We start from the raw sequence: 20,132 nt of genomic DNA, 5'->3' as shown, positions 1-20,132 counted from the left end.
CCACATAGACTATGTTTGTCAAAAAATTTAGTGTAGACTGAAGTTGTGACTTTTGATAAATCACAATGACTATTTATGTATTTTTGTCTAAAATATATGTATGAAAATGTTTAATTTTTTTTAAAAAGAAAATAAAAATGACCAATATGATTGACAATCTAAAAATAATAAAAAAAATACTAAAACAAACCAAAGGTAAAGAGACAACGAAATCAACAACACAGTTGTGTTTTTTGATTTTAATGATTCCCGCCTCCAATTCTATTTCCCTCCAAAACTAAAAGCCAAAACAAAAAATAATTCTAGTTTGTCCTCGCCCTTTCCGTTGTATCGTCTCCTCCGCTCTATCACGCCCTGTTACTGTGAGCCGTCTACCCTCCGTCGCCCTGCCCTGGTACTGCTGCCGTGAGCGATCTTAACCGAGTTGACTCACTCTAGAGGTCAGGTAAAACGTAAAATCTGCTACTACTTATGTTGAAAACGAGTCCCTATTTCCTTTAATCGGTCTAATTTTGCATCTGTAGTTGTGTAGTTGGTTAATTTTGTTCGGATCTCGAGCAGCTAGTCGCAGTAAGCCACTAACCTTCAGTGGTTAGGGTTTGAGAAAAACACTACAGTATTTGTACCCCCCCCCCCCCCCCCCCCCCCCCCAAAAAAAAAAAAAAAAAAAAAAAAAACCTTATGTCTAACGTTTTCACGAGATGCGGTTTTATATCTAACGTAATATCATTTCTACTAGTTGTTATGTGTATTAATACCATTTTAATTCTGGTAAACAATATACGAGTATATTCAGTAGAAATTGTAAGAATAAGGATCTCTTTTAGTTTATTCGCCTCATATTGCGCTTTCTTCAGCTTTAAATGTGCTTTTTACTCTACTGTATGTTAACCTTTTTTTAGTAGCTAGTGAATAACTATTCAATCCGATGATTTTGGTTGTTGTGCTAATACTTGCTGCTCTTTCTGCCACTTGTTGATTGATTTTAATCAACTGATATTGTCAATGTTTTTAATGATGTGAAGACCTAACATCCATATTTCTTTATTTCCTGGCTCCTGCAATCATTTATGTGCTTTCTTTAGTTGGGCATCCATCTCATTAATTTTTTTTTCTGGCCCAAGGATGTCATTTTTGCTTTAGTCGTATGTATCAAGAAAAGTTTAGGCAGTTTTTATTTTTATCATATAGCAAATTTAAGAATAAACCAAGAAAAACATGCATTTAGCATTTATGATTAGAAATAAATTTGTTTATGATCTTCATATGTCATGCCTCTACCCTTGTTAGTGGTATGTTTACCATCACCTATGCATAGAACATATGCATCTATGCTTGATGACATGTTGACAACATGATAAACACACTTTTGAGTTTTTATTGAGTATTAACTATGACGAGAGTAATTTGTTTTTTGCATAGTTATTTCCTTATTTGTGATTTTCTTTTACCTCATTATAGCATTATATTTTTTTCTTATTAGGATAGTATACTCTGGAAAATCGACCAAATGTAGCAGTGAAAATTGCTTTCTATTTAAATGGCATTGGCATAGTTGGGTGGATTTCTCAAACTATAATCCTATGAATCATGATAAGAAAAATTGAAAGTAAAGATGTTATGCTAAAGAATCCATAAAGCATTTTGCTATTTCTTGTAATTAACTTGAATCACATTCATTCTTTACTATCAATATATTCTAATTTGAATTTACTGAATTTGCAGTCCAAGTAAAAAAATTTGAGCAGTTACTATGGTGCATTTTTTTAAAGATTTTTTTTCAGGTTTTTGTGTTGATTTGCTAACAGATTAAGATACTAAAATGGCTAAATAAAAAAACACATCGTACTGTCACCGTTTTATCAATGGTTTGAAAACAGTATAATGCTTAGTCACTACACAAAATAATTAAGTGTCTAAATTGATAAAATTGAGAAAGTACAAACGCTTTTAAGTATTATCCTATTACTACAAAGTGGTTAGAAATGGGAAGCCATTAGGATTCTTGCTATATATAATGAAACCTAGTTTCTGTTCTAGGCAGAAGATATACATGAGTTTAAGCTTCATGATGCATCAGATGCATGATGAATTACTAAAACTTGAAGTACAATAACTATAGTCTTGGTATTGTTACACTTCTTGGGTTTAGTCCTTTCAGTTGTGGTTTAAGTAGAGTTATTGCCCTACCTAAGGGCAATAATGTCATTCTCCTGTTAGATTAGTCAGGCGAGTGCTAGTAGAGTATAAATACGAGTGTAGCACAATTATTTAGGTCATCACTAGTTTCATCTGTGGTAGATGATGATTTGGAAACCGTTGGTCCTAAGAACAAATCTATTTTTGGAGGGCATCAAGTGTCTTTAAAAAAGAATATAAAACATGGTGCAAGACATTTAGTTTTTTTACAAAATCAATCCAAGTTAATAAAACTTTGATTACAGAAAACATGGCATCCAGATTAATGAAGTTCAAATGATAAATATGTATATAACTTACCCTTCTGTTTAAATGATATGAACTAAAATGAAATTTTGATGTACATGTGTAAAGAAACTTATAGAGCATGATGAGCAACCCATTTATAGTTTATTTTATACATGGGTTATTAAAAAAAACCGAAGCTTTCTAATTTGGGTTGTTTAAAAGAGGGCTAAATGCAAGAAATGCCAATGTACTTTCATTTATTTGTTTAATATTATCACATTTTTATTTTACAAAATTGCAAAAATGGTCCCTGTGGTTTGCCGATTTCTTTGAGTAAGGTCCAAAAAAAAGTTTATTAGCAAAAAATGTCCTTATTTGGTGGTTTAGCTGTGGTTTTGGTCCCTATCTCGTTAACTTTAACATTTGACTGTTAACTTTTTTAAATGACAATTTTACCCCTAGGGACTATTTTTACAACTTTCTCTTTTTACCAAATCACAAGCACCATTTCTTCAATTCTTCTTTTTAAATTTATTGAATTATTATATATTAATTCTTCTTTCTTTTTAATTTTATTGAACTATTATACATTAATTCTTTTTTAATTTTAATTTTATTGGATTATTTTTTATCTGATTATTATATATCAGTTAATTTTATTTTTAATATATAATATTCATATATTGACAAATATTACATTATTATATTACCAATTTTTTTAAATATATTTTAAAATTTTTTTATTGGATTATTTAAAAAAATTACTAGATTTTTTTATTGGATCCCGAATTAGCTGATTTTTTTTTGGGTCGGGTATAGGGTACGTTTTTTGGGTTTTGGGTATACCCGAATTACCCAAATTATTTTAATTATTTTAAGTTTTTTTTTTTTTTTTTTTTTTTTTTTTTTTTTGTTTTGTTTTGTAGAGCGTGTACTATGCAACATGTATTTGATCACGCTTAAATTAACTATCATTATTGTAAACCATGATTCTCTTTTATTATGTCATTATGACACCAACAATATTAAAAACAATTGTTTATATGTAACCATGTTCTTTAAAACTTAACTATTTTCTAGAGTATTGTTTTTATTGTAACTAATAAACTCATTATTTGGACGAAACTTCAGAACATAGCAAAATTTATGGCTACAATTATCTTAAACATTTTAAACTAAGATCTTTAAGTATTTGTTTTTTTTTTTACATCTTATTAGATTAGGTTAAACTGTTAAAAGATTATTTGATATTTAGTGTATTATTGACTAAAAAATCTCAATGTTCAAAATTTGAGTAACTTCGTTTATGCATCGTTTGTTTATATAAATAAGACTAATAGAGCACGTCATCTTTATTTTGTTAAATTTATTTTTAGGTGCCATTAAAAAAATTATATATATATTTCGGGTAATTCTCGAATTACCCAAATCCGACCCATAACCCGAATTACCCAAACCCAACCCACTACCCGACCCGAATTACCCGAAACCCGAAAAAATTACCCGATCAACACCCCTTATGTTTTGGTGTTTTCTGGTTTAGGTCCAAACATAGATTTATTTGCAATTTTGATCCTTGTTAGCATTGTGTTGTTTGTTTCTGGTCGTAGGCCGTCAACTTAAACAGCACAGCGGTTAAATATATAGAAATGAACATTTTACCTTTGTGTTCTTCATCACATTCATCTCTTATCAATTAAGGTTTAATAATGCCCAAATAAATTAAGTTTAATTATGTTGATAAAAGTAATTAGGTTAATCATGTTTACAAATAGGTCTCTTTCGTTATGAGGGGTAAAGGTGTTAAAGATACTAAAAAGGCCTTAACGTCACAATTATTATCAAAATACAAAAAAATCTTAATGAGACTTTGCAGGAAAAGTCTCTCAATTTGGTGGTATATGTTTAACTATTTCTAACATCTAAAGAATGGTTTGCATTACACATTCATTGGTTATATCCTATCCAACAATAAGCACGTGGAACAAGCACATCATACATAAAAGAAGGTACAAATAATTAATGAGCACGACAGATTCATGGAAAATTGGTGCATGTTGCTATGGTCTCAAATTGTTTTAGACATGAAGACCAAAAAAATGAAAAATAAATCTCCAGTAAACTAATACATGGTCGAATGCAGCGTTCTTGAAACTTTTTTCATCTTCAAATCTATATATTATTGCAATTGCACTTTATCTAATATCTATCAACCTCATAGGTTAACCAAGAAATGTAATAGCTTTCTTCTGCTACTCTTAGAAAGTAGAGACCATTGCAACTTCCAAATAAGTTAATTTGTTAATCCAACAAAACATAGTACATGCATTTCTTCTTCACTATTTTTTATGGAAATGGAACTTCCCCGATGAGGGTTCCCAGGCCAGTTTCCGCACCCCAATTAATCCCTTGTTGCAGAGTCATTGTAGGCCTTTTCTTCTAATGTTGATGCTTCCTAACAAGATCTATATATTCTTTATATAATAAAATTAAAGTTGTTATATATAAGTTTCGTAAATATTAAACACTTCATATGGCCTTTCAGCAAAATAGGACCCGGTTGCCTGCAATATAAACCTTTATATTACCTGCTTTTTAACTGGGCTCTAGTATTAGTTTCACATATGACCTGCCAATTCCAAGCCTCAAACTAGTGATTTTACGAAAAAATAACAAACCTAAGGAAATGGGCTTTATAAACCTTTATATTACCCACTTTTTAACTGGGCTCTAGTATCAGTTTCACATATGACCTGCCAATTCCAAGCCTCAAACTAGTGATTTTACGAAAAAATAACAAACCTAAGGAAATGGGCTTTATAAACCTTTATATTACCCACTTTTTAACTGGGCTCTAGTATCAGTTTCACATATGACCTGCCAATTCCAAGCCTCAAACTAGTGATTTTACGAAAAAATAACAAACCTAAGGAAATGGGCTTTATAAACCTTTATATTACCCACTTTTTAACTGGGCTCTAGTATCAGTTTCACATATGACCTGCCAATTCCAAGCCTCAAACTAGTGATTTTACGAAAAAATAACAAACCTAAGGAAATGGGCTTTATAAACCTTTATATTACCCACTTTTTAACTGGGCTCTAGTATCAGTTTCACATATGACCTGCCAATTCCAAGCCTCAAACTAGTGATTTTACGAAAAAATAACAAACCTAAGGAAATGGGCTTTATAAACCTTTATATTACCCACTTTTTAACTGGGCTCTAGTATCAGTTTCACATATGACCTGCCAATTCCAAGCCTCAAACTAGTGATTTTACGAAAAAATAACAAACCTAAGGAAATGGGCTTTATAAACCTTTATATTACCCACTTTTTAACTGGGCTCTAGTATCAGTTTCACATATGACCTGCCAATTCCAAGCCAACGGGCTTTATAAACCTTTATATTACCCACTTTTTAACTGGGCTCTAGTATCAGTTTAACATATGACCTACCAATTCCAAGCGTTAAACTAGTGATTTTATGAAAAAATAACAAACCTAGGGAAATGGGCTTTATAAACCTTTATATTACCCGCTTTTTAACTGGGCTCTAGTATCAGTTTCACATATGACCTGCCAATTCCAAGCGTCAAACTAGTGATTTTACGAAAAAATAACAAACCTAGGGAAATGGGCTTTATAAACCTTTATATTACCCGCTTTTTAACTGGGCTATGACCTGCCAATTCCAAGCGTCAAACTAGTGATTTTACGAAAAAATAACAAACCTATACTAACACTGTCAAAGACCATTCTAAGGTTTACTCTGTTTCTTAATATATTTATTTTAATATTACATGACATGTTCTGTTTATAATTATTATATGGTAAAAACTAAAAAGTCATTAACAACAATATAGGAAAATATGGTAACCAAGTAGATTTTAGTAATTTTAACATACTTTTTTTAGTATTTTGTATATTGCTAGACCTTTGTTATTGTTAGCAACTTTCCTCCCCCATGATGTGACACCAATGTTTTTCCTAAGTATAATGCAAGAAATACAAATATACTTTCCTGTTTTTGTATCTCATAGCATCTTACATGAATATCTTTTTATTACAACATTGTAGTTTCATTTTTCCTTATTAGGATACTATATTTTGTGAGAGACGATATTGCTAAAATTTGGTAGATGTTTCAAAGTATAATGTTGTAATAGAAAGAAGTGGGAGTAGAATGCTACAATAAATAAACAAATCAAGGAAAGGCGTTGCTATTCTTGCGTCTATATTGTCCAGGAGTACAAATGTCATTTCCACAGATACATGCCACTTCATTGCAACAAGGGAGTATAAACAGAGGTACAAACGTCATTTCCACTTATACGAGCCACTTAATTGCAACAAGGTAATATGCTTGACGTTAAATTATGGCCCTTAATTCATCACACATAGGATTGCAAGAGTGGCCAGGCTATGTAGAGTATTTATGTCATTTTTTTCTTCTAAATCATGACCAGTTTGAAATTTTGGAAACTCTTCAAACATTTTAGTTTTCTTTTTCTAGTGTTTGGTTAGTATCTAGTAAAATTGATCCACTTTTTTTTTTATTTTTTTATTTTTATTTTATTTTTATCAGAGATGATCACCGGTTAGTTTTCTAAAAAAAATAAAAAATATCATAACAATGAAACAATTAAACTCGGGTGCAGAAAAGAGCTCTGATAATCCAGACAAGTAATTGTAATTCTATAAAGATGGCTTAACATTATCCCTAATTTTACCACTGAAATATTATTGATTGTTGATTTTCATCAGTTATTTATCTCCTCCATTAATCACTAATGAGAATAACGAAGTTGGAAAAACGTTTGAAGTCTAGAATATGTGATATTGATCACCGATTATACTTGAAATATGATCTCAAGACAATAAGAAAAGGACAATCACATAAAAAGACATAATCATCCTATACAAAGTTTGACCATGTTAATTTCTACCAAAACAGAAAAGTCTTAACATCAAATGGGACTAATTTTAACCTCCAAATCGATACAAATTTGTAAAATAACTATGAAAATGGATTAAGATGGTGCCAAACTTGTACAAAATGTATTAAATCAATATTTTAATGATAATGGGTTCGACTTGGAAGGTCAAAGTTTATGGATTGAAGTCCAAATTCCATTATTGTTTTGTAAGTAATTCTTTCTATTAACGTATATTCTCCCAGATTATTAGCCCTAATTCTTAGGGGTTATAATTGTATATTACCATCATTAGTGAGTATTTCTGTAATTAGATTATTGTTCTAGGTTTATATATTCTTGTAATTTGTACGCTTAATATTATTCGGTATACACACAATCAACGACTTCTTTGCCTCCAATTACTCTTCATTGTGATTTACGTTTGATCAATGGATTTGATTCACAAATCCTAACATGGTATCAGAGCAGTAGGTACTCTCTATTCACACTCAATTTCTCAATTTTGGATTCATACTTCTTAATCGACTCTCAAGAATCAATCAGGGTACCCTTCCAGTCCATCCTCAGGACCTTCAACTGTCTCGTGCCTTGCAGACAATTTTCTGTCATTTTTCATTAACATGAACAACTCCCTAGTTCAGAACCGACCTATATCAGTAGTTCTTGATGGTACCAACTATGTGATGTGGCATCATCACATGACAATCTATCTCAAGTCCCTTGGACTTTACAACTATGTGATTGGTACTACTACAACCCTTGTTAAGAACACAGACGAAACTGATGTTGCATTTGCAAAACGAAGTGACGACTGGGACATCAAGAATGCTAAAATTCTTGGTTTCTTTAATGCCTCTACTACAACAGAGGTTCACCAACAATTTCTTGCGTACACGACTGCAAAACAAGTATGGGATCTCTTAGCCAGACGCTTCACAACCACTGGCCTTTCACATCAATACCAATTGTGGTCAGCTTTTCAGAGCAAACGACAACAACCCGATCAATCTGTTAGTCAATATGTTTCAGAGATGCAAGTGATTCGTGATCAACTTAATGCTGCAGCCCCTCAAGTTTTTGATGAAACAACCGATAAGTTTAGAGCTTATTTTAGTCAGCTCACCTTATCACTCTTCTTATGGGTCTTATTGACAAATTTGAGAATGTTCGCTCATCCTTACTTCGCAGACACCCACTCCCTAAAATTGATGCTGCCATTTCAGAACTCATAAGTGTGGAAACTCGGATCAAGTCCCGCACCCAAACTTTATCAGACACTATGCTTCATGTTCCTTTCTCCAAAAACAAAGGAAAATCTCAAGAAAATGGAACACTAGTGAGTGTTCTTTCTGTAAGTCTACCTCACACCTTCTAAATTTTCCAGTTCGCTCGTGTAAGTGGTGTGAGGTCAAACACCCAAAACACTATGGATCCGACTGTCCAAAACATCCTCGTCACACTAAGTCGTCTAAGTCCTAATATCCACCACTTAGAGCAAATGCTGTTGCTGGTTCGATTACACCTGAAACTACTACTCCTAATACAAATACCGATCTGATGGAACTTATGAGGATGAATCAAGAGTTGATCGAATGCATCATGACCGGCTCGATGGTAGCCAATGAAACCAACTCTTCTTCAGGTAACATGTGGTTGTATGTAACACCCGGGTTTCAGGGATAAGCAATTTTGTCAATATAATAGTCTAGGTCAACTCTTGTAACTCTTTTTGAAGTAATAAAGATTAAATATTTGAGTATTATGTGAATTATGTGTGTTTATGTGTTTATTATTTAATTATAAATGTATTATTAACAAAGAATAAAAATAAGCGTCGAAATTAAAATGTGAGATAATCTCGATATCTTTACATAAAGTTGTAGAATATGTCTCAAGGTTTCCGTACATATAAAGAACGCCGAAATCCGAGTTATAATGAAGAAGTTATGACCCGTTGAAGTTTCGCGATAGAACCGACACGATACCGGAAAGCATAAATAGTGAATTTACGATAGAGCGAGATTTAGCCTTAGCGATCTAAACGAAAGTCGTAGAATATGTTAAACTAAGAACATCGATAAAAAGAACGCCCAAATCTAACTTCGTATGAAGAAGTTATGATTTTTCGAAGTTTCGAGTTAGCAGTGTACAACCCGGAATTCGAATATTAGATCAAGCGGTTTTTAGCCAACACGACCTAAACGAGAATCGAAGATCTCGTTAAAAGTAGCGTAACGAGAACAAGATGGGCGAAAATGGATGTCGGATGAAGAAGTTATGAGGATTTAACGGACCAATCCTGTCCCGGCCTGTTAATAATATAAAGAACGTTGAAAACGGAGGTCGTACGCGAAAGTTACGAATTTTTGAAGTTATAACTCGAAATTGCGAAGACTATTGCTAAATCGATGATGTGGCAGCACCACAACCGTCCGATGATGGTCTCAGAAGTCGCTTCGGATTGCGACACGCCACCCCTCGCTTACGCCCCGCGTCCGAAGTCTGTACGCCCTGCGTACCTTCACTCTTATCTCTTCCGAGTCCGAGTGCGAGCCAGCTGGTGCGAGCTGGCAACCATATCCGAGCTACGCCCAACGTAGCGCTGCTGGACGCCCAACGTAGACCGAGGCTTCGCGCCTATAAAAGGGGTCCGAAGGCAGCCGATTTTTCTCACCAAAAATCAACTCTTTCTCTCACTACTTTCTCTCTCTCTACGTATTCCATACCCCCCTAAGCCCTAGATAAAACCCCTAGCACCCTAGGGAAGCCCCGAGGCTCCCGGAGTCCCGAGAAAAAGGAGTCTTTCGGTTTCAAAACGCTGCTCCAATTAAGTTTCAGTTTTCGATAAAATTCGCTGTAAGTGTGCTACGCTTACGCAATTTTTAATATAGCTTTCAAATAATTATAGGAATGTTATTAGGTCCTTAAAATAATTATTTGGGCTATTATTATGAGTTATATTAAGTGTTATTAACGCTTATATAATAATAATAATAGTCAGACAATTAATTTGTCGCGGTTATCGTTAGACTAAACCCTAGTGGTATCGATACTAGGTTTTATCAAAGGAAAATCATTTTGAGAGTATCGAAGCGTTGTCCGAGTGCTGACTCACCACCTTTCAAGTGAGTGCATAGTTACTTTCAGCTTACACATAGATATGAAGTATTTTATATAAATTACATGCTATGTGTGCATATTATCTGAATACTTGCTATCTATGCTGGATGAACGTTGTTATACATGTTTTCAATGATTTAAATTGTATATGTATTTTATATCTACGAAAATGTTGGGGTAAAACATGGGTAGATGTAATAGGTGATGTGTGATAAAATGATGAGAGGTCTCGATGTTGATGTTGTTGATTCTGTCATCTAGCGGAGTATCGATGACGACCACGGACTCTTCTAGACAATCCAGTGGAACACTAGCAGGCTCGCAACCTGTAGGTGTTTGTGAACGATGTGTTCACCGGTGTACTCCACCCCCCACATGGTTGCTTTTAGGACATTTATTGCTGAGGAATCTCCTTAGCAGTAGTGTCCGTCCTGATGATGATCCTGATGGGTTTTAGCCATAAGAACTTTCCTATGTGCGCATGCAAAACCCTAATGCTTGGATCTAGGCTTTCTAATAAACATGCTTTGAATCCAAGACTTCTAATGACTAATTAGGTTAAATAACAACATTGAAACAGATCTAGAATCATACCTTTGAGTTCCTTGTTGATCTTGAGGTCTTGGAGCTTCTAGAGTCACAAATGTCACTCCTCTAATGGCTTACAAACACCAATAGCAAGGAAGATGATTTAGGAGAGAGGAGAGGGGAGGAAATCGGCCAGGGTTCTCTTACTTTAGGTGAGATGCCGATTTCCTTATGCCATGGGGTCTATTTATACTTGTAGACTCCTTAAGGGTTACAACCTAAACCCTAATTGGATAATCTTCTCTTAAGGCTATCCAAATCCTTTCCATAGATAAGCCTTGTACGATTTTAGCTATCCTATATCTCATAGAATTCGTCCATAGCATATCCAAATGGATTTACAGTCTAAAGCTCAACTATCAAACAATTGACAGTTTATACCCCTTTATTTAATTAACCTCTTTAAGTCACCAAATTAATTCTAATTAATTCTATGACTTATATTAATCAAATAACAAATATATTATTCTCATAATATATTAATAATATTTACTCTCTCTTAATAAATCATCCTATCAAGTTGCTATGGTGAAGGCAACCCAAAAGGACTATGCACAACTGGGTCAAATACTTGCCTAATATAGTTGCAGCCTTAGACACTATTCCAACAGATCCTTAGGCTAGGTCCCTTATGATAGGTGTTTAGGGACGTAAAGTGAGGATAACGGGAATGGGTAATCGGGTTATTGTTGATCGATGAAATTAATAAATTTATTTATTGTGGGTTGAAAACCCTATGTGCTCACCAGGCTCCTAAACCTGACCCACTCAGTTTTATGTATTACAGGTAGTGGCGCTTGAGCATAGATATGATGTTGGACGAGGGATTACGAATATAGGCCTGTAGATATGAAATAATGTAGTAAGGCTTATATTGTATTGTTTATGCTTTTGATCTGTACGAACATGACATCCCAAGTCTTTTAATGAAATACATTTCTATGGAAATGCTTTTGATAAATCTTTATCATATTTTGTTTTGGGACAAATTCCGCAACACTTTGATTTAAAATGTAACTCTGATTTTTAAACAAAACATAAACAATTGGAATAGGCCATAGGGTTGGAAGAATGTTTGAAGTTATCTACCTTCGTCTCCCACCTTCATCTTCCAATTTTGTTGCTTCTACTTCTACTTTATCATCTTTTGATATTTGGCATGCTAGATTAGGTCATATTTCTCAGTCAAGACTTAATATGCTTGTCCAGTCTGGTTTACTTGGTACTGTTAAACCTTCATCATTTTCTTGCATATCTTGTGAACTTGGTAAACATCATGCATTACCTTTTAATGAAAATGAATTTATTTCTTCTCAATCTTTTGATCTAATTCACTCTGATGTCTGGGACCAACACCTCATTCCACTATGGGGGGTGCACGGTATTTTGTTATATTTGTTGATGATTGTACTCGATTTACTTGGATTTATTTGATGCAACACAGATCTGAACTACCAAACATTTATATCAACTTTGCAAAAATGGTTCAAACTCAGTTCTCCAAATCTATCAAAGTCTTTCGTGCTGACAATGCCATGGAATACAAAGAGTCTTCTCTTCTTTCTTTCTTGCATCAACAAGGTACCGTGTCTCAATACTCCTGCTCGGGTATGTCTCAACAAAATGGGCATGCCGAAAGGAAACATCGTCACATTCTAGACACAGTTAGAACTCTTTTGATCTCTTCACAGGTTCCTGAACGATTTTGGGGTGAAGCAGCTTTCACAGCGGTTTACACCATTAATCGACATCCTACTCCTATTCTTCAAAACAAGTCCCCTTATGAACTTCTCCATGGTATATCACCTGCTTACAATCTTCTTTGGGTGTGGGGTTGTGCCTGCTTTGTTCAGCTACAACCTCATGAATGATCAAAACTTGAACCTCGTTCTCGCTTGTGTTGCTTCCTTGGGTATGGAATTGAACACAAAGGGTATCGATGTTGGGATCCTATCTCTAAACGCCTATGTATCTCTTGCCATGTCACATTTTGGGAACATAAGACTTTCACATCACTCTCCAAGTTTCAAATTGATTCTCCTTCAGAGTCTCTCTTTTTCACCGATCCATCGGTCTCTCTCGACTCATATAACTTAGACTCCACTGACCTGACTCTTTGATTTCAGACTCATCTGCTTCGACTATAGGAGGTCAAACAAAACAATCGCCTATTCCTGAGATGTTTCCTCAACCCTCGGATCCACTACCTCCACTAAGACATTCTGAAAGGGTAAGAAACATTCCTTCCCATCTTCGTGATTTTGAAAGTTATTCAACTATTATGTCTACTCACGAACCTAACTCCTATAAGGAAGCTGTCTCTAACCCTTTGTGGCAGAACGCTATGCAAGATGAACTTAAAGCCTTACAAAAGGCCCAAACCCGGGAATTTGTTCCGCTTCCTCTAGGAAAATCTCTTATAGGCTCTAAATGGGTTTACAAAGTAAAGACTCGTTCCGATGGCACCGTTGACAGGTACAAAGCTCAACTTGTTGCCAAAGGATTCCATCGAGAATATGGAGTTGACTACGAAGAGACCTTTGCTCCAGTTGCTCGTATAACATCACTTCGTAGTTTACTTGCCGTTGTAGCAGCTCGCCGTTGGTCTATGTATCAAATGGATGTTAAAAAATGTCTTCCTCAATGGGGATCTCGCTGAGGAAGTCTATATGCGTCCCCCAAGTGGTGTTGATCATCCATGTGGTCATGTTTGTCGTCTCCGAAAAGCTTTATACGGTTTGAAACAAGCACCTCGTGCTTGGTTTGAAAAGTTTAGCACCACCATTACCTCTCTGGGTTTTTCCCCTAGTCCATATGATTCAGGGTTGTTTACTCGAACAACAGGTACCGGTACCATCCTTCTCCAATTGTATGTTGATGATATGATTATTACTGGTAGTGATAGTGCAGGCATTGTGAATCTCAAACAATCTCTCAGCTCTTGTTTTGAAATGAAGGATCTCAGTAATCTTCATTACTTTCTTGGTCTTGAAGTCTTAAGAGATGATTCTGGAGTATATTTATGCCAAGCTAAGTACATCTCAGATCTTCTATCCCGGTCAGGAATTACCGACGCCAAGGTCGCCTCAACGCCCCTTGAACCCAACTCCCACCTGGTTCCTGGAAGTGGTACTCCTCTCCGTGATCCTACCGTCTACCGACAGTTGGTTGGCTCGTTGGTTTATCTCACTGTTACGCATCCCGACCTAACATATGCAATTCATATTGTTAGTCAATTTATGGCTGCCCCTACTCTGATCACTATGCAGTTGTTCTTCGGATTCTTCGGTACCTAAAAGGTACCATGTTTCATGGGCTCCATTTCTCCTCCAAGTCCTCTCTGATCCTAAGAGCTTTTTCAGATGCTGATTGGGATGGTGACTTGACTGACAGACGGTCCACTACTGGTTATTGTTTCTTTCTCGGGGATTCTCTTATATCCTCGCGTAGTAAGAAACAGTCTCTCACCGCACGATCAAGTACTGAAGCTGAATATCGAGCACTTGCCGATACAACACAAGAACTACTACGGCTTCGTTGGTTATTGGCAGATATGGGTGCTCCTCAGACTCTTCCCACTTCATTGTGGTGTGATAACAAAAGTACCATTCAGATTGCTCATAATGATGTTTTTCATGAACGTACAAAACATATTGAGATTGACTGTCATTTTGTTCGCCAACATGTTGCCAAGACCATTAAACTTCTATCAATCTCTTCAACCGATCAACCTGCCGACATTTTTACTAAAGCTCATTTACCTAGTCGCTTTCAGTATCTTGTTTCCAAACTCAAGTTGGATCATACTTTCCCTACTTGAGTTTGAGAGGGGGTATTAACGTATATTCTCCCAGATTATTAGCCCTAATTGTTAGGGGTTATAATTGTATATTACCATCATTAGTGAGTATTTCTGTAATTAGATTATTGTACTAGGTTTATATATTCTTGTAATTTGTACGCTTAATATTATTCAGTATACACACAATCAACGGCTTCTTTGCCTCCAATTGCTCTTCACTGTGATTTACGTTTGATCAATGGATTTGATTCACAAATCCTAACACTTTCAACAGTGGACAAGGTTACTGGACCCAAACATAAAAGAAAACAAAACAAATGACAGCAAAAAGGAAAACACAAACACAAAGATGTTGCACCAGAGTGCAGATAAAATAACACAGTAAGATACAAGTATTCATTCAATTCTTCCTCAAATGGAAACAATTAAGCAACTTAATGGCAAAATTCCACAAAAACCGAAGAGGTATTCAACTATGACATTTATAGCCTTTTCTTCTGTCAATACTAGTTTGATTATTGGTTAAAAAATTTAAAATAATCTTATCAACAACGAAGTCCCACAATTAACGTTCCTAATACTTTGGGATAAATAATGAGAAAAAGAATGTCACTTTAAACAGAATATCACGCATTAATCCAAAAAAACGAAAAGAATTTGTGATGTTTATTTGAGGAGAGACACAATATCTTTAAAAGTCAAAGAGAGATACAAGACCTAGAACCCTCTTTCACATTTGCTAACAAATACTAATTAAAATAAGAGAGGGATGAACAGCAAGGAGATGACACCTTTTCTACTAACACACGGTTATTGTCAAATTTGATGGGTCGTAAATGTTCTTAAGATCTGTAATCTTCGGGCATGACAGAATATAAAGTGTTTTAAGGGAGTGGAGGCGTTGTAAAACCTCTGAAAATGATTCCACATCCTTAAAACCATTGACTTCTAAAAAAACCAGAGATGGTGGAAGAAGAAAAGATGATGATGATGGAGTAGGAGTAGTAGTATTCCTCACATCGTCTGCCACTGCAAATGAAACCACTCCTGAGTCGCTGCCATATAAATGTAGATTAACTAGTGAAGTTGGAAAATTCTGGGGACCCCACTCTGACATGGGCTTATTTAAACATCCTATCGTTAGTTTGGTCAAATTAGGAGGCCACACCCCAAAAGGAAAGGAGTAGTCCATACTTGGACATTCACGTATACACATTTCTTCCACAGATGTGAGACTTTGAAAATGTTCATGAGGAAATGACGTTAGATTCTTGCAACCATCGATGATAAGATATGTTAGGCGAGACATGGGGGGGAAACCGAAATCACCGACTATCGATTCAGTGAGAGTGGATGGGTGCTCCTGCACTGCTGAGAAGGTCAATGATGTCATTGAATCACAATATCTTATCTCCAACTTCTGGACACTATTTGGACAATTGTAACTCTCCAGTGTCCCACAACAACCAAACATCACTTGTTTAAGAGATTCCATGCTAATCTCAAAATCAATCTCTTTCTCGGCTGATGAAACCAGCTTTTCACAATTAAATACTTCCAGCTTCTGTAAACTCACAAGACTCTTGCATGCTTCTGATTCTCGTTCCCACAAGTATCTCAGTTCATCACAACTGCTTATATACAGATTTTTAAGTGCCCCAAGATGCATTAAATTTTCTCCATGTAGTTGAGTAAGTCCTTTAACATCAAAAATATTCAAGTTAACAAGTGAAGAGGACAAACCAACCATGCTTCTTAGTACTGCTTCGGAACATTCTGAAATATCTAAAAACCGAAGTGAAGGTATAAAACCGATTGACACTTGAGCTAGTTCTGGACAACATTTGATTGAGATGTCATGAAGACGAGGAAATGATCTCGGAGTTTCATGTCCGTCACCACTATTAATCGACCATCTCTGCCAACCTTTCAAATCATCAAATTCCAGAACTTCAAGTGATGGAAATGCAGTGCCAAGATTAGAATTAGTAGCTGCAAGGAACTCAAAACCAACAGTCTTTACCTCACTCATCCTTTTAACAACCAATTTCTTAAGAGACCCTAAACATCCAAGTGTTGGTAGATGTGTACTTCTACAACCACATAACGTAAGCTCAGTTAACTGATCAAACGAGGGATCCCCGATCCAAGTAGGAAATCTCATTCCCTTGTTATTGAAAATCTTGAGGTTTCTTAAGTTAGGATGAGGCCTTAGTTCTTTAAGTACTTCATAATCAATCATCTCATTCCGAGAATCATCAAACACATCACTCCATTCCATCACCAAAACATCAAGACCTTTCTTTTTATGTAAATTGGCATCCTTTGCTTCTATTGGATTTATAACTTTGTCCAGCCCCTTAATCGAAAGTCGGCCTTGAAGATCCGATAGGCCCTTAAGATCGGATATTTTGAACCCGTCAACTTCTTCAATAAAGACCTTGGGTAGAGTTTGTAGACTCGTCAACCCACCCATCCCTAAGGGCGTCTCATTCAAATCTGGAGTGTTACTTACGTCAAGATGTCGCAGGTTTATTAACTTAGCAAAACTTTTTGGCAAGCTAGATAACTTGTAACAACTCTCGACCAATAAACTCTGTAGATTATAAAGGTCACTCACTTGTTCAGGTAAACATGTGATTTCAGTAAAAGAAAAATTAAGGAACCGTAGATGCTTGAGACTACCAATGGATTGTGGTACCTTTGTGATTGCCATTCCAGTCAGTTCTAGCACCCTTACAAACTGCAGTTTATGAAGTAATTCATCATGAACATAGTCTGACTCATAATTCAAACCTGCTAAGAAAGTGTGCAAGCGCGTAGATTTTTGTAATTGCATAAGCTTTCTAAATGACCCGCATTGTGGATCTGAAAGTGAAAAGTGACGAAGCTTCTCAAAAACTTTGTTTGTGTCAGATAGATCCATCTCACCACCCAATCTACAGAAAAACTCTCCTGCAACCCTTGTGGCCAAGTCATTCATCAGATCATGCATTGTATATTCGAACTCGTTATTCGTTGAATTTTGAAAAAAAGACCTTGACAGTAGCTCTTCAAAATAACGATGACCTAAACTCTCCATTGATTTTGATTGGGACAAAAATCCCTCTGCCATCCACATCAGGACCAACTCATTCTTTTTAAACTCAAGGTCCTTGGGAATTAAGGAGCAGTAAGCAAATAACTGCTTCAAATGTGGAGGGAGATGATAGTAGCTTAGTCTCAGTGCCGGAAGAATCTCACTTCCATCATCTATATCCCATATCTCATTGTTTAACAACTTCTCCCATTCATCCCCATTTCTATTTCCTTTCAAGACTCTCCCAAGTGTTTTCAAAGCTAAAGGCAATCTACCACATTTACGCACCATACCTTCCCCAAGCAACTTAAGCGTTGGATGTTTGTCAAAGTTTTTTTCACCTATCGCATGTTGTGCAAATAATGACAGTGCATCTTCACTTGACAAAACGTCCAGAGGGTAAGATACTTCTGACTCCACCACCAATGCAACTTTGGTGCTCCTTGTTGTGACAACAACTCTACTTCCAGATGCTCCTACAAGAAAAGGACTTTGGAGGAGTTCCCACTTACTGTGATCTTCGTTCCAGACATCATCTAGAACAAGTAGGAACCTCTTCTTTGAAAGTTTTTCTTTGAGGGCCACGTGAAGCAGATTGAGATTAGCAAAGTCTTCGTTTTGACCGGTAACTGCTTGGAAGATAGTCTTGCTAATGTGAAATACGTCGCACTCTTCAGAAACACAAACCCATGCCATGACTTCAAAGTGATCCTTCACTTTCTCCTCGTTGTACAAAACTTTGGCAAGAGTGGTTTTCCCTATCCCACCCATACCGACTATCGACACTATGCTCACATTCTGGTCACATTCTTCATTTCCCAACAACTTCCCCAGCAATGCCTCTTTATCCCCTTCCCGACCCATGATTTTGGACTCATCAACCAGTGACGTCTGCTCTAACGGTCTCTCTCTTATATTTGACCTTTCAGCATTCACATTCAAACCCAAATCATTTTTCTGGTCAACAAGATCACGCAATTTGGCAGTGATCTCATCTAGCTTAGAACTCATCTTCCGACCATACAAAATGTTACGAGGAGTGAAATTCGTACAACAACTTGGGAAGAACTTTAATACCTTACTAGTGCTGGTGGTGGCATGAGCTTCTTGATTCAACTTGCGTCGCAGAGCTTCGGTGGCCAAATCATCGAGTACATCGTCTATGTCGTAAGCCAAGTCCTGGAGATCGTTCACCCACAACTGAACAGCTTTGTCTGTTATGTGTTTCTGGGTTGCATCAGCGAGCACGGCTTGGATTAGGGGCAGATTTTTCTTCCATTTCTTAAGCTGAGAATCGATCCCTTCCGATCGAGCCAGCTTCATCAAGTCACTGGAGATCAGCTTCTCACACAGCACTGTGATGACGGCGCTAACAACAATTTTAGCCATTGGAATTTGGAGAAAGGAAAGATTCGGTTATTTGATTTCAAAGGATTCAAATTTGCAAATGAAGAAGCAAAATGATAGACAGAATAACAGTATAAAGTAATCAAAACTTTACTGCGATTTCAATATATCTGGAATCTCACAACGTTATTCGATGAATTACATGTGCAATGGTTTTTTCTAGATTACTTTATTTGAATTATCTTTTTGTATTTCATCTTCAGTTTTCGAAGTGCTTGGAATCTCACCGTCGTTTACCGAGGAATCAGTAACGACTAATTTTCTTGTGCATAACTTATTTTATTTGATTTTATTGTATTTTACATTTAGTCGGTTGTAAAATAATCAAACTTTACTTCGTTTTCAATATATCTGGAATCTCACCACATTAATCGATGAATTATCATGTGCACCGGTTTTTTATAGATTGTACTCTATTTGAATTTTCTTTTTTGGTATTTCAACTTCCTTCGGTTTTCACGAGCCCCGTTGAAAATACCTAATACCCAATTACTCAAACCCGTTTTGAATTCGGGTAGATCGGGTCAGGTAAATCGGGTTTTGGGTAATCGGGTAATTCAATATTTAAATAGATCGGGTATTAGCTAGGTTTAAAAAAATTCGGATATACCCGAATATCCAATTAAAAAAAAATAATAAATAATAAATAATTAATACATTAGTTATAATAACTATTAAAGTTGTATCATTATTTTACATAATTATTGTTTCTTATAGTTTAAACCAAATATTATATGACTTCATTATTTGAACGGTATATAGTAAAT

The 20,132-nt window shown here is 35.7% G+C and overlaps 1 protein-coding gene and 1 long non-coding RNA gene across 2 annotated transcripts; one reads left to right on the top strand and one right to left on the bottom strand.

Moving 5' to 3' along the window:
* Nucleotides 1-313: 313 nt before the first annotated feature.
* Nucleotides 314-12,025, top strand: LOC145071320 (uncharacterized). The gene is made up of 2 exons (XR_013690395.1): nt 314-445; nt 11,865-12,025. It is a non-coding gene; the product is annotated as an uncharacterized LOC145071320 (long non-coding RNA).
* Nucleotides 12,026-15,528: 3,503 nt separating this feature from the next.
* On the bottom strand, nt 15,529-19,410 carry LOC145099640 (putative disease resistance RPP13-like protein 1). Its single transcript, XM_079037180.1, has one exon. The coding sequence runs from the start codon at nt 19,345-19,347 to the stop codon at nt 15,679-15,681; it is 3,669 nt and encodes a 1,222-aa protein (XP_078893306.1). The 5' UTR covers nt 19,348-19,410; the 3' UTR covers nt 15,529-15,678.
* Nucleotides 19,411-20,132: the final 722 nt, after the last annotated feature.

The sequence above is a fragment of the Lactuca serriola genome, chromosome 1 (assembly GCF_051521515.1).
Source record: "Lactuca serriola cultivar US96UC23 chromosome 1, Lser_US96UC23_V15, whole genome shotgun sequence".
Classification (NCBI taxonomy): Eukaryota; Viridiplantae; Streptophyta; class Magnoliopsida; order Asterales; family Asteraceae; genus Lactuca; species Lactuca serriola.
This window is presented reverse-complemented; position numbering and strand designations above follow the sequence as displayed.

Coding starts and splice junctions, on each gene's coding strand:
- LOC145099640 (XM_079037180.1), bottom strand. CDS start 19,347: ATGGCTAAAATTGTTGTTAGCGCCGTCATCACAGTGCTGTGTGAGAAG.